Below are 14,570 nucleotides of genomic sequence, written 5' to 3' on the forward strand. Positions count from 1 at the left end.
TGCCTATGTTAGAATTTTATTTGTTGACTATAGCTCAGCATTTAATACTATTGTACCAAGCAAATTGTATTTTAAACTTTTGGATGATCTTAATTTTCCACCAGCACTCTGCGATTGGATTTTAGATTTTCTTTTAAACAGAAAACAGTCAGTAAAAGTCGGTTTTAACTTCTCGGACACTATAGTTTTAAACACTTGCACACCCCAGGGCTGCGTCTCATCACCTTGTTTATATACGTTATTCACCCACGACTGTGTGGCGAGGGAGGAAAATACATTTTTAAGGAAGTTTGCCGATGACACAACTTTAGTCGGCTTGATACACCATAATGATGAGATGTCATACAGGCAGTCGGTTACAAGTTTAGTAAATTGGTGCACAGACAATGACTTGATATTAAATGTGAGCAAAACAAAAGAAATGGTCATAGACTTCAGAAGAAATCAGATAAGTAAAAATCCCTTGGAAGTTAACGGTAAAGCGGTCGAACAGGTTTCTAATTATAAATTACTAGGGGTTCAGCTGAATAATAGGTTAACCTGGGGCGATAACATCACGAAGCTATTGAAAAAGGCACGTCAACGAATGTATTTTTTTACGGAAATTGAAAGCTTTTACCAGAAATGTGTTTATTTTAACGAACTTTTACAGGTGTGATTTAGAGAGTATTTTAACTTATTCAGTAACTGTTTGGTATGGACATGCAACTGTGGAGGAGAGGAACAAGTTGGAAAAGATCGTCGAAACTGCAGGGATTGTAATTGGAACAGATCTAACTCCCGTCAATACTTTTTTTTTTTTTTTTTTTTATTCACGAAAATTAATACAAGACATGTACAACACAATAAGAGACAAATACACCTTCCACACACCATTCACACACTACAAACGAAGTTCTTACAAATGTTGATTAAAATTACATGTAGAATTTTTTTTTTAAATAAAAGAATCTTATTAGGCCTAGTCTACAACAAATGTTCTTTTTTATTCATATCAATATTTTTTCTATACTGTCCCATTTTTTCCTTAGATTATCTGCCTTTTGAGGACCCAGTAGGTATAAAGATTGAAAATCTATTATCTTTTGCTTTTCCAAATACTTTTTGCAGGCATTCCAAAGAGGTGTACTTTTATTTTGTCTACATAAAGTGAAATATTTCTTTATATAGAGAAGTAGTAGATTAATACCTAAGAGAGGGCTGTCGTCCAGGATTCCAAATATAAACAAGCACGGTTGATGTTTTAATTCAACAGAGTACTGTGTACGTAGGTTCTGAATGAGACAAGTCCAAATAGCTTGAACATATGTACAGTCCCAGAAAATATGCAATAAAGTTTCTTTTGGGTCATTACAGAAAGTGCATCGCTCATGTTCTAACATATTGTATTTAAAAAGCATCGAGTTCGTAAAATAAATTCTATGTAAAATTCTAAATTGCAATGTGAGAAGTTTATGATCATTGGTTTCTCGAAAGGGCAATGCATGAACTAGCTTCCACTTTTCACTTGGAAAATCAATGTTCAGCTTTTCCATCCACTTATTATGGATGTTAAGAGGTATTGCTTCCTTATCCGAAATAAATTTCGGGTAAAAGAGTTTCGTTAATTTGTTTTTCGATTTTAATAATACGAGATTTTTATTTGTTATTGCTGCAAGATTCTTTTGACACCCTCTTATAACAGTTTTCCAGGCAGAAGGTAAAGCGCTGATGACGGCTTGATAGTCAAGGAAATTACAATCTATATTATATTCATCACAAAAAACGTCTAGACTTTTTACTGAACCAGTATTATCAATCAGGTCATTAACGTAAAGCACTCCTTTTCGAAACCAAGGTTTATAGAAGATTATCTTTTTATTAATCTTAATATGATCATTTCCCCATAAAGGTTGTGCTAGGATATCATCCGGAGAAGTAGTAGAAAATTCTTGCACAGAAGCCCATATTCCCAAAATCTCTTTCCAGAAAGTATTTAGTATATTAATATTGCGTATAGACTGTAGGCCCTTCGAGGGAAGTAGCAATACGTCAATTCCCCCGATTTCCGCAATCTCATCCATCAAAAGAGTTTTCCACGAAGAATAATTATGTGGATTTACCAATTTCTTTAGCCATATCAATTTAAGAGCTTTACAGAAGGATTTCACCTCGGGGACCTTTAATCCACCGTTTTCATAAGAATTAATCATAACATTTCTCTTAACTTTATCTATTTTACTGTTCCAAATAAAGCGATAAAAAACTCGCTCCAAATCTTAAAAAAAAAGATCAGCAGGCATAGGAAGGACAGTTAATATTTGGATGATGGTAGGGAGTGCCAAGGATTTTAAAATAGTTACTTTACCTAGGAGTGAAATGTGACGGAACGACCAATCATTTAACAACGATTTGATGGAATGTAATTTTTCTTTAAAATTTTCTTCATAAATGTCATCCTTTGCTAGGTTATACCAAATACCCAGTAGTTTAAATTTCCCACTATGATTCCAAAATATACTTTTAGAGGTTTGATACTCCTCACCACAGCAGCGCTTTGCTCCAATCCAAACAGCCTGGCTTTTTTCAAAGTTTATTTTCAATCCTGAACATTGAGAGAACAATTCTAGCATATCCAGAGCTGCATTCAATGACTCTCTATCATCTGCTAGATGAAGCGTAGAGTCATCTGCGTATTGTGTAATGACGTATTCTGAGTTATTCAGTAAGATCCCTTTTATGTTTGGATCAAATTTGACCGCCGCGCTGAGCAATTCTATGCAGATAATAAATATGTAAGGGGACAGAGGATCACCCTGTCTAACACCCCGACTGACATTAAAGAATTCTGTTAGATGTCCATTATTTTCCACTGCAGTGGAAACATTGGAGTAAAGGGTTTTGAACCAGTTTTGAATATCTTCAGTAAAATTAAAAAATTTAAGACACTGCAAAATATATGCCCACTCTACAGAATCAAAAGCTTTTTCGAAATCTAGCATTAATAAAATTCCTGAAATGTCATCTTTTTCTGTTTTATGGATGATATCTTGAATAGTTCTGGAACATTCGCCTATATACCGACCTTTAACAAATCCAGCCTGTGTAAAAGAGATTATATCGTCAATGTGTAATTGGATTCTGGCTGCTATGCAAGCAGAAGCAAGTTTGTAATCAACATTCAGCAAAGTAATTGGACGCCAATTCTTAAGGAATACTTTCTCCTTCCCCTCTTTTGGTATACACTTGATTATACCTTGGCGTTGAGATGTAGACATTGACTGTACCTCAAAGGATTTATTCAGTGACCTAAGCAGAGGCTCTTTAAGATCAGTCCAAAAGAATTTATAGAATTCTACCGTATAGCCATCTAAACCAGGAGATTTTCCATTCTTCATTTTCTTAAGTACTTTGAGACATTCTGTTTGGGACAGAGAGCCATTCATAGTAATCTTTTTTTCTTCTGGAAGTTTTTTAATAAATGGATTTTCGTCATTGAAAAAGGTATAACTATGGACGTTATCCATTAGAGTGTCTTTTGATTGGTATAAATCGCTATAGTAGCTTTTTTGTTCTTTTAAGATATCGTGAATATTTGTTATTTCTTTTCCGTCCTTCCTCCTCAATTTAGATATCGATTTCTCACAATAATTCCTTTTTTCTAAATTAAGAAAATATTTTGAACTTTTTTCTCCTTCTACTTTCCATTTTGCTTTTGCCCTTAAAATAATCCCCTCAATTTTTTTGTCACGTATACTTTTCAATTCATCTTCTTTTCCCCGAATTGCCAACCGAATAGTCTCATCATCTCTGTTGTTTAGAGAGTCATATAATTTGTTCAATTCTTCACTTATTATTTTTTCTTCTTTTTCTGCTTCTCTCTTTTTATAGGATGCGTATTTAATCGTTTCACCTCTAATACTAAATTTTAAGGTTTCCCATAGTAAACAATCGTCAATATTAAATTCGGCCATTTCCACGTTTTCATTATCGTCTGTCCTGTACTGCTTTATCACTTCTTTTATGGTTTTTTTAATTAAGTTTACATAATTCCAATCGCCTAACAGACTGTTGTTGAATTTCCACGTCCCCCTTCCTCTTTCAATTTGAATAAAATTAATCTCCATGTTTACTGGAGAGTGGTCTGATTTATAAGCAAAATCCATGCCAGCAGCAACAGCTATGTCTTGTAAATCAGAAGAAATCAAAAAATAGTCAAGTCTGCTTTTTTTCTTATTTGGTCCAAACCACGTAAATTTTCTACATTCCGCATTCATTTCTCGCCAGACATCAATTAAATCCAAACTGTCCATTATGCGGACAATTTCTCGGTTTGCCTTTGTGTTGTTGTTGTGTAGGTAATTATCGGTGTCAGTTATGTAATCAAGTGGTACGTTCCAGTCCCCCCCAAGTATTATTGAGGTATTTCCAATTACTTCAATTTTATTTTGGATCTCCTTAAAGAAAGACGGATCGTCATTGTTTGGTCCATAAATAGCGCCTAGCGTGAGTCTCGTGCCCTGAATTTCAATGTCTAGTAATAGGTAACTACCTCTAGGATCTTTAATCTCTTTGTGGATTTTAAAGTCAAAGGAAGATTTGAATAAGATGCCAACACCTCTTTTGCAACTAGTTAGTGAACAAAAAACCGCGTCCCCACCCCATTCATTTTTCCACAAGCTTTCGTTTTTCTTCTCACTGTGAGTATCAATCAATATAGCGATGTCATATTTGGACCTGCATTTATGAAAAATATCTCTCCTTTTCACCATATTGCTACTGAGTCCTCGACAATTCAGACTTACTATTTTAACCATTACTTAGAATCTAATAATAAATATTTAACCAATAAAAAGGACGATACTTCCGCAAGTAGTCTAGGCATTATCAACACGTAATTATAAACACATACATTCACCCATTCACACAAATCGACACCACAGACAAACATTAAAGGTACAACACTGAGTGGTAAACACATATATCAGGAGGCCTCCTCTTCGGACAGCTGTTGCCTATCCTGCGAATGATAGCATGACTACATACAGTACAAACAGGAAAACCCCTCTGTCTCTGCAAAAAACAATGTTCATGTAATTATCCAATATTTACACAATCTCATTTTCGTATGTGTAGATTTTTTTTTTTTAAGAATTGGCGTAATGAGTTCAGGCTGCAGTAAAGCCATCCGTTACTCTTTTACATACATCCACTAAGTTTCATATATATCAGGTCTTTCAGAGAGGTAAACAGTAAACACATAGTAATCTAGAGAAATGACATATAGTTTCTATACCAGTGGCACAGTCGTACCTCCAGACTGTAACAGTATTCAAGGGGGTACGTAAACTACTAAACAATATATCACATACCAGTATCAAGAGAGAATTCATATAGTTTCCACTAGATCCAATCTCCTCCTTAAGTAATAAAGCATATTTGTATAGAAGGAGAATGGAATGTAACTCATCATATATTGGTTTTTAATCAAAATATATTTGGTTTAATGTTTTATTTTCTTATTTTAACTTTCTTGTCAATGTCATCGTCAATAGAAAATCTCATTCTCTGGCCAGTGTGTTTCACTTTACCGTACACGCTCCCATTATAAAACCACGACTGTTCAATTTGCTCGTTTTCCTTTAGGCGCTGCAGTAATTGAGCGTTTAGCTTGGTAATATCGTCAGCCAGCCGAACACCTTTGTCATGCCTTTTCAAGGTAGATCTACTCCGCATTATACGTACCTTGATTTCCGTGTTTTTAACATGCATTAGAATTGGCCGGGGAGACCCTTGCCGACCGGGAATTCTGTGCACCGCCGTGATGTCATCAGCCGTTATCTGTACTTCTCCCTGTTCCTTAAGCACCTTGCACACAACATCCCGAGTGTTTTCATGTTCCTTCTCTATCACCCCGTAGATTTTTATGTTATTTTTCCGGGAATATTGTTCATTATAGTTCGCCATTTTGATAGCATTGTTTGACGCATAGTTTGCTTGCTCCACTGTTTCCGTGAGCTTTCTGAGAGACTTTTCTTTTCCCGCTAGCTGTTCTCGGAGAGCGTCATTTTCCAATTCCAGTGAATCGATTCTTTCCCTTAGCTCTCCAATATCTAATTTATGCTTGTCTTCTAATTTTTCAAGATTTGTCCCGATTTCGTCTTTGAAATTAAGTAAAAGTTTAGTGACAGTTTCCGTGACCATTTCTTGCACAATATCTTTTAGATCATTTGTTTTTACAGTATTTTTGATTTCAGATTCTATTTCGTCTAGCTTTATCAAAATCAAAGATGTTTCTTCTGTACTTGTGTTAGAAACCTCACTATGGGATCTTTTTGCTGGCTGACTGGTGGATTTCTTGTCAGCTGTGGTTTTCATTCGGTCTGTCATAGAGCTCTTTGAATCTTTGATCGTATCAAAGTATTTTGATTTATTATTTGAGCTCATTGTGATATATATATAGAGAGATATGTGTTTTCGAGGCAATAAGGCTGACTTGAAACTATTGTTTATCCGGTGAGCAGTACTCACCGATGCACCTGTATTGAAGCGCACTTGTCACGATCTATTGTCAGTTGTATAGTTATGGTATACGTTATGATCAATGTCAAAATAAAGCTTGTTGACAAAAACCAAGTCAGCTAAACAGCTTCCATTCGCAGGAGACAGTTAGTATTCACACATTTATGTATCCATAGCTGTAATATTTCTTACCGATTGTTTGAATTTGTAAGAAATTCTAGGAGCTCTCTTACGGTCGTTGTCTCCTCCTTGGCCTCGTTCTCGCTTCCAGTCCCCCGTCAATACTTTATATATCTAGACAGGACTAAAAGAAAACATTATCAATAATGACAGACAGTTCCCATCCAGCCCATACCCTTTTAAATTTTTACCTAGCAATTCGAGACTCTTAGCTTTTAAGGGTAGTAAGCGATTTTCAAATAGCTTTTATCCTTCGGCAGTAACTATTTTTAACTCTAACATGTAATTTTAATTTTCATTCTTTATATTTCAATGGCGCTACTACAGGGCAAAAGATTCCCGATTTTATACATTTGTATTTTATTGGCTTAATAAATTATTATTGTTATTATTGCTGTAGGCCCAGCTGTGCCATCCTGGCAGTATGGGGACGGGTGTTGACTGAAGGACTGAGAAGGTGTTCTGTCACTGAAAAACTTCAGACACCATACTGACTAACATGTGCATTTTCGGTCAGTTTGAAGCACTGTGGTAAAAAAAAACTTACATTTCTTTTCTTTTTAGGCCAGTATATGTGTATGTTACATGTACGTGCATGTATACATGTAACAGGAGGGGATGACATACAGTTGCTTTTACTGCAGCGTGTCCATGTTTTATGAAGACAAATATAACGCTTGGACAAGAATAAACTTTTTTCAGACATTTTTCTGTGGAACAAACGTTAGATACGTTTTAGCCATGACAGAAAGCTCCCCTGTGTGACAGTTCATATATTTATAAAGACATCCTTACGTCAGCGTGTGTTTTTGTTTTAGTTTGACCTTATTGAAATGGCATGTAATATTGTGATGGGTTTTTATGCACAATTTTTAGTAATGATGTACCTTAAAGACCATGCAAACGTCCTCTTATTAAGCCTTGGCAGTAATTCTTATAATTGTAAGCCAGCTTAGGTACTGTTTAGCGACAAGCTGTGCATGGAAAGATAAATTTTCAGTGGACAGTTCAGAAAAGTTTGTAGAATTAGCCAGCTAAATGTATGTGGAAATCTTGTTGTGCCTTTATTCTGCCCCCTGTTCCCTGGACCCACACCCCAAAAGCAATTTTAAGCAGAAATGTCTCTGGAAAAAGAAAAAACAGACAGTATGCGTAAACCTTTAAGAGCGAATGGCGCGATCAAATGTTTAGCCTTTTGATGTTGATATTTTACAGTTTGAAATAAAAAAGTTTCTGTCTTTTTGATGTTGTAAATTTTATCGCTTGAATCAAAACATTGTTTTTGTCGTTCCATACGTTGTTTTAATGACTTCGGATGACAACCCTGACATTTTCATTTTTGTAAGATATCATTCATTATTTATGGACGTGATGGAGGTGCATAATTCAATGCTGGTAGCTTTGACAACAAACTAGTAATAAATAACACTCTGTGTTTTTATTTTGGTAAAAAAAGAATTGTCACATACGTGATATAAGTCAGCTATTAAGCGCAGGTGGTGTTAGCACTATATGATAAAAAAAATTAAATGGAACCGAAACGGGACATTTTCAACAAAATCCAGGATAAAGTTATAGGACAAGAATACAGCTGTTTTTTTTAAAGCAATGAAGAAGAACTAAATTACTAAGAAAAAGACAAATCAAATTTCTGGGCCATACGGACAGAAAAGACGGAATAGAAAAACTTGTACTATACAGGAAAATTGACGCCATTTTCTTTTTTCTTTCTGTTTATTTTGTTCTGTTGAGTTTAATTCTGTATACTTTAGCTTACAATCAGCTGCACTATAGCTTTCTGTATTTCAGAGACGGTCATGCAGATATTTACCCGACCTGGCTGGGGCGCAGTAGTATTTATAGTATTCCTACTGTGCACCTTCGCTGTTGGCTGCGACTCTTGCAGATATAATCCGCTGACCTATAGCTGCTTTCCAAGAACCTGTCCACTTGGATACCTGTGTCGTTTAACCTGGGGTTCTTATTCTAAAGGCCAGTGGAAATATCTGTGTGGTTGCCGTAAAAACTAAGTATCTGGCTGACTGAATACCAGAATCTCAGCTTCTATATGTATAACATTGAAGCTATTAAAATAACATTTCTGTTGGCTTGACATTCTTTGCGATTATACGTTGTGCTACAGTGTTGCTATAAAACAAAATTGGCATGGTATTCTTTTCTTTCTTTTTTTCCTCTTTTTGTGTGTTTGTCGAAAGAACAACGTTTCATTAAACCGCGATAATTTTAATCTTAAAAGAAGTAACATCCGTTCCTTACTGTAAGCCTAATAATGACGATGCAATTAAATAAGTAACTGCATGCTGTACATGTCTCAGATTATTTAGCACTTATAAAGAAGTTGGAAAAAATTTAAATGGGAATCTTCAATCTGATACTTATATTCGTGTTTTATTAAGCGGGAAATTAAGTCATTGTATGGGGGACAATTAAAGGCCGACCCAACTACCAGACTCCGCACCGAAGGATCCTGAATTCACCGGCAGATCGGACCACACTACCAGTCATCAAGGTGTGCGTCAGTATGAGCTTCGATGTATCATACGCGACACAGCTCTTGCCGAGTACGCGACATGATAGTTATGATTCTCAGTGGGGTTGGAATGTATTACATCACCACTCAAAATTTGTTCCGGGGTATAACACTGTGAAATGCGCACTGAGGCACACCTTGAAAACGGGTAGTGTGGTCCAATCTACTTGTGAACCAGCTCAGCTGTGCCCTGAATACCCCACGGCGTAATTACGGGCAGGAGCCAGTTGCTTCCAAAGCTGTAATTACTTCTCGGCGCTGCCAGTAATTACGCCGCGGGGTATTCAGGGCACAGACCGTGATCACAAGATACCGCATATAGATTTTTAGATTTTTAGAAAATAGATTTTTCATTTGAACGGTCCCTTAGTAAGTCACAACCTGTGGTTAGAACATTAACATCTCATCCCCAGAAATGCACTGCATGACGTCACGCTTAGTCCACTGCGCATGCGTGCACTTTTAATGAGTTGCTAGATTGCCATAGGAAAATGAATGGGTTCGCGATTCGTGTGTAATTCGTGATAATTGACAAACTAACGGCCTGATGCCGATAGACAGCAACGCTGTGCTATGCTTCAAGGCCACCTGACCAAATATCGCTAGCGTTTTTAAAAAAATAAATCTGTTGTACACACGTACTAAGAAGTTTGCCGTGTATTGCCTAGCCTACCCTCAGCAAAACGTACATATTTTCAGAAATAGTGATTTTAGACGGTAGATTCACTCAGAAACAAAGGCAAACTAATTCGTTGCCGATAGCACCAGCAGATAGCAGCACCATACAGAGTCTGATTAAAAACTTTCATGGCAATTGAAGAACTTTTACCACTGTACATCATCATTGCTCTTCGTCCCGCGTGGGACATAAGGCCACTTACCACTGTACAATGGAATATAAAAAAAGCACTTGGCACAAATGTGAAAGAAGATGGCTCCTGATGATTTGCAGAGTCATTCACTCGGAATAGTTAGAAAAAGAAAAAGAGGTTCAGTGACAAGTTTTAGGACCGTTAATAATAATCATAAATACATTCGCAGTTATATGTCGCCTTCCCGGTGGCGTAGGAAATCGAGGCAATCTGACACTGTTTACCCCCGGTACACGAGCCGACATATTTGTTGGTCTGCGGGTCCAAGGAACAGGCCTCAGCCAAGGTGCACAACATGCTGAGCTGGTACACCGTTAGCAGAAGTATTGTCAGAGCGAATAGAAAGGACCTTGGCATGGTTGTTTCTGTGAAATATGAAGGTTGAACATGTTAACAGGCCAAGGTTATTTCGGGGTTCTCTAAGCGGTACAGATTAGACATGAATAAGAAAATAAAAGATTGTTTTTTAAAAATAACTTTTTTACTTTTTTTACCCTTCAGAACACTCTGCTAATTTATTCATACTGTTTTGACATCATTTCAATCAACTTTATTTCAAAAGGCAAGGAATCGTACATCTTGGAATATTGGAATTTCTATATGACTTGGATCCTTAGAATCTGTTTTCATCTGAATCTTTTGAAACATAAACCACCCAGTGGTCTATCATAATGGTCTATCATTTATGTCATTATTCTCCCACCTTTACATGTATCATATGTACGAACACCCCCCCCCCCACCCCCATCTCCGACAACAAATTAGTAAAATTGCATATTTACCTTGGCTGGCAAAACCACTCGGAATAGTTAGAAAAAGATGCACCTCGCTGGACCTGTGTCTAACAAAACTATTAAACTGACTCGCTTCATCCCAGGGAGTGGGTTTTTTAATTATCAACAATATTGGTGTGCGCATGCTCAAAACTTGTCGTGGCACAGGTGGCCTCTATTCAAATGATGACAATAAATTAACTGACACTTTTTATTTCTTTCACGCCTTAAAAGATACACTTTTGCTAACTGTCGTTCAACCACTTTTTATTTCTTTCATATCTAAATCGATACAATTTTGCAAATTGTCATTTAACCATCATTTCAAAACTGGCTCTTTTGTTTGAATATGGCACACGTCGCTGTTAAACCAGCAGATAGTATGATTTTTTTTATACCTAAAATGCAGAAAAACTGACACGCGTACGAATAATTCTCTTCAAATCCTTTGCCATTTTATTTATCTGCAAAAGTATATGAGGCAAGGCTCAACTCCGACTTCAATGAGTCATAACCAGTCGTTAAAACATTAACATTTTAAGTCATTATGGCTTTTTTTTAGAAAATATTATTATATGTGGATAAAATGAAATTGTAGTGTTTGAATTGTCTGTGGTTTAATAGAAAGAGACACATCAACCGGTGTTAAAAATTCGTCATCTTCATCGTCTTCACACAGGTTATACTTTGCTTAGTTTTAGAGAAGAAACAATAAAAAACAAAATTACTATTTTGAACCCAAATATACTACCGATAAATTTGTCACCGAGCATATAATCTGGACATTTCTGTAGCCAATCTTATTCCACACCTTTTCAATACGTTTCCCAAAAGTTGCTCAAACTACACTTATCTAGGTATCCAAACTATTCATTTACTGAGTATATATCATGCCTCATAATTGAGGAAATGATTAAAAAGTACTGAACACTATGTTAATGCTTGTGCATTTTATTAACGTGAAACCTGATACACTGATTGCAGTTCTCGTGAGAACTGAAAGCCCCGGGTTCGGGATCATCCTTATGTCTCTCAATCAATCAATCCAGTATTTCATGTCATGGTTCTGCTTATTTGCTCTAAGTATATGTGAAAACTCACGGATAAATAATTCAGTTTGCATCATATGTGACAGGGTTATATCGGATTATAGAGGGTTCCGCCATAAGACTTCTGCCGTGGACGTCCCCGGGGTCAGTGACAACTTTCAGGACCGTTAATAATGATAATAATTATACATACACTCGCAGGCATATGTCCACCTCCCGTTGGAGTAGGTAGCCGATCCCATGTCACACTGTTTACCCCCGTCACACGAACCGACACATTTGTTGGTCTGCGAATCCATGGAACAGGCCTCAGCCACAGTGCACAACATGCTGAGCTGGTACACCGTCAGCATAAGGATTGTCAGGGCGAATAGAGAGGACTTTTGCATGTTTTTTTCTGTGAAATATGAAGGTTGAATAAGTTAACAGTACAAGTTTTGTGCTTTTTTAAGCGGTACATGTTAGCTATGAATAAGAAAATAGCGATGAATATTGTTCTTTAGAAATAACTATTTTTTTTTACCCTTTAGAACACTATTTTGTTTATACCGTTTCGATAGCATTTCAGTCAACTTTATTTCAGAAGGTCCTGTTTCAGATAAAAACAATGAATCCTATATCTTGGAATATTGGAATTTGGCTATCACTTGGATTGTTGGAATTTGTTTTCATCTGAATATTTCGAAATAGAAACCACCCAGTTATAGTCCAAGATGATTATCCCAACCACACAGAACACAAACCAACCGAGAGGACAAACCAGCGAAATCAAATGCAATTCCCATTGAGTAATTAATAGAAAGACATTTTCAGACAAGGTTTGGTGAATCCTTACACAATAATGATCTACTGCAAGGTGCCTTCATGACACAATTTATGATAAGAAGTGCAGTATGGCCGCTTACATCAGTAAAAATAAAGAGCCGATTTCTATGGTCTTAAAAAACCTCTAAATTATCCACTGTCCTTGGCAAAGGTCAAATGGAGAGGCTTGTCCATGCCTTCAGAACTTTACATCTTGACTACGGAAACAGTTTACTGGTCTTCCTACCAACCAAATTGAAAAACTGGAATCTGCCCAAAATGCTGCAGCACGACTACTTACCAAAACCCCTCTCAGATCAAACATTTCACCAATTTTATTCGAACTACATTGGCTTCCCGTGCGACAGAGATTTGTTTTTAAATTACTGCTGTTAGTTTTTAAATTCACCAGAGTTGGATGCCCTTCATATTATAACTCTATGCTACATCTAGGTTCAGCCAATCTCACCTGGTTCACCAGATCCACCTCCACTCTTTGTTTTACCAGGAACGATAACAAAAAAGAAATAAAAAACCTAAACCACAGGGCATTTTCAATCGCAGCACCCATTTTATGGAATGACCTACCCTCACACATTTGGGCTATTGGTAGTGTTGAATTAAAAAAAATACTTGAAAACATTCTTATTTGCTCAGTATTTCAATTAAAATTTAATACTTGAAAGTATCTATTTTATTGTTCAGACTATTACTATTTTAACCAGAATTAATCATTTTAATTGTTTTATTTACATTAGCTTAGATTTATTTATATAATTACTTGTAATTCTGATAATTTTATTTGTAAACAGCACTAAGATGGTAGTGTAGTGCGGCGTTTAAGAAATAATAATAATAATAACAATATAATAATTCTGATGGAAATTCATCTGTATATTATTATTACGTGGCTAACCCATAACATACTGATAATGACAAGAGATCGCTCTCTATGTTAGAACAATCCATCTATCTATTTCTGTTTTTATCCGATTCATTTTTATATTTTCTTCTTTCCAAAAATATCGAATTGAGAAATTCAGCAAATTTAAGTGTTTATACCCCTTACTTTATGTGTCGTTACTCCCCCTCCTGTAAATGTATGTACGGGTAACTCCCCCTCTCCGATAACCAATCAATAAAACTGCATATTTACCTTAGCTGGTAAAACCACACGGAGCAGGTAGAAGAAGATACGCCTAGCTGGACCTCTGTCTAACAAAACTGTTAAACTCACTCGCTTTATCGCAGGGAGTAGGTTTTCAATAATCAGCAATATTGGTGTGCGCATGCCCACAATTTGTCATAGCACACGTGGCCTCTATTCTAATAATGAGAATAAATTAACTGACACTTTTAATTTCTTTCACGCCTTAAAAGATACACCTTTGTTAGCTGTCATTCAACCACTTTTTATTTCTTTCATGCCTGAATCGATACAATTTTGCAAACTGTCATTAAACCATCATTTCAAAATTGGCTCTTTTGTTTGAATATGCCACACGTCGCAGTTAAACCAGCAGATAGTATGAAATCTTTTTTCTTTATCTGCAAAATTACATTAAAAATATGAAAGCCATCTGATTTTTTAGGTATCGATACTACTAGGTATTTCCGGAGGGGGGATTATAAACGTTCACATCACTTCCCCTTGTCGTGTGGAAGTTAAGATATTTCAAAAGAAGACAATATATCTAAGAGGTATTCAAATGATGGTGACTCGTGTATCTTTAATCAGCTGGCCTCAAGATTCCTTGAAAATAGGCTACTTGTGGAACTGGAGAGTAGTGAATTTTTATTGGGAGATGTGTGTGGCTGTCGAGAAATATCTGACTGACTG

General features: G+C 36.2%; 1 protein-coding gene across 1 annotated transcript; it reads right to left on the minus strand.

The window, feature by feature from the left end:
* Nucleotides 1-4,707: 4,707 nt before the first annotated feature.
* On the minus strand, nt 4,708-6,765 carry LOC106151481 (uncharacterized). The gene is made up of 2 exons (XM_087000230.1): nt 5,725-6,765; nt 4,708-5,052 (listed from the first exon to the last, which is right to left on the minus strand). The coding sequence occupies exons 1-2, from the start codon at nt 6,424-6,426 to the stop codon at nt 4,930-4,932; spliced, it is 825 nt and encodes a 274-aa protein (XP_086856356.1). The 5' UTR covers nt 6,427-6,765; the 3' UTR covers nt 4,708-4,929.
* Between the last annotated feature and the right edge of the window lie 7,805 nt (nt 6,766-14,570).

Source organism: Lingula anatina, chromosome 1 (assembly GCF_051362555.1).
Source record: "Lingula anatina isolate TDL-2025a chromosome 1, LinAna3.0, whole genome shotgun sequence".
Classification (NCBI taxonomy): Eukaryota; Metazoa; Brachiopoda; class Lingulata; order Lingulida; family Lingulidae; genus Lingula; species Lingula anatina.

Bases quoted from the DNA above. Each gene is read 5' to 3' on its own strand.
- LOC106151481 (XM_087000230.1), bottom strand. From the start codon at position 6,426: ATGAGCTCAAATAATAAATCAAAATACTTTGATACGATCAAAGATTCA. The intron at 5,053-5,724 runs GTACGTATAATG...TGTTTTTTGCAG, and splicing joins TTAAAAACACGGAAATCAAG to AGACAGAGGGGTTTTCCTGT.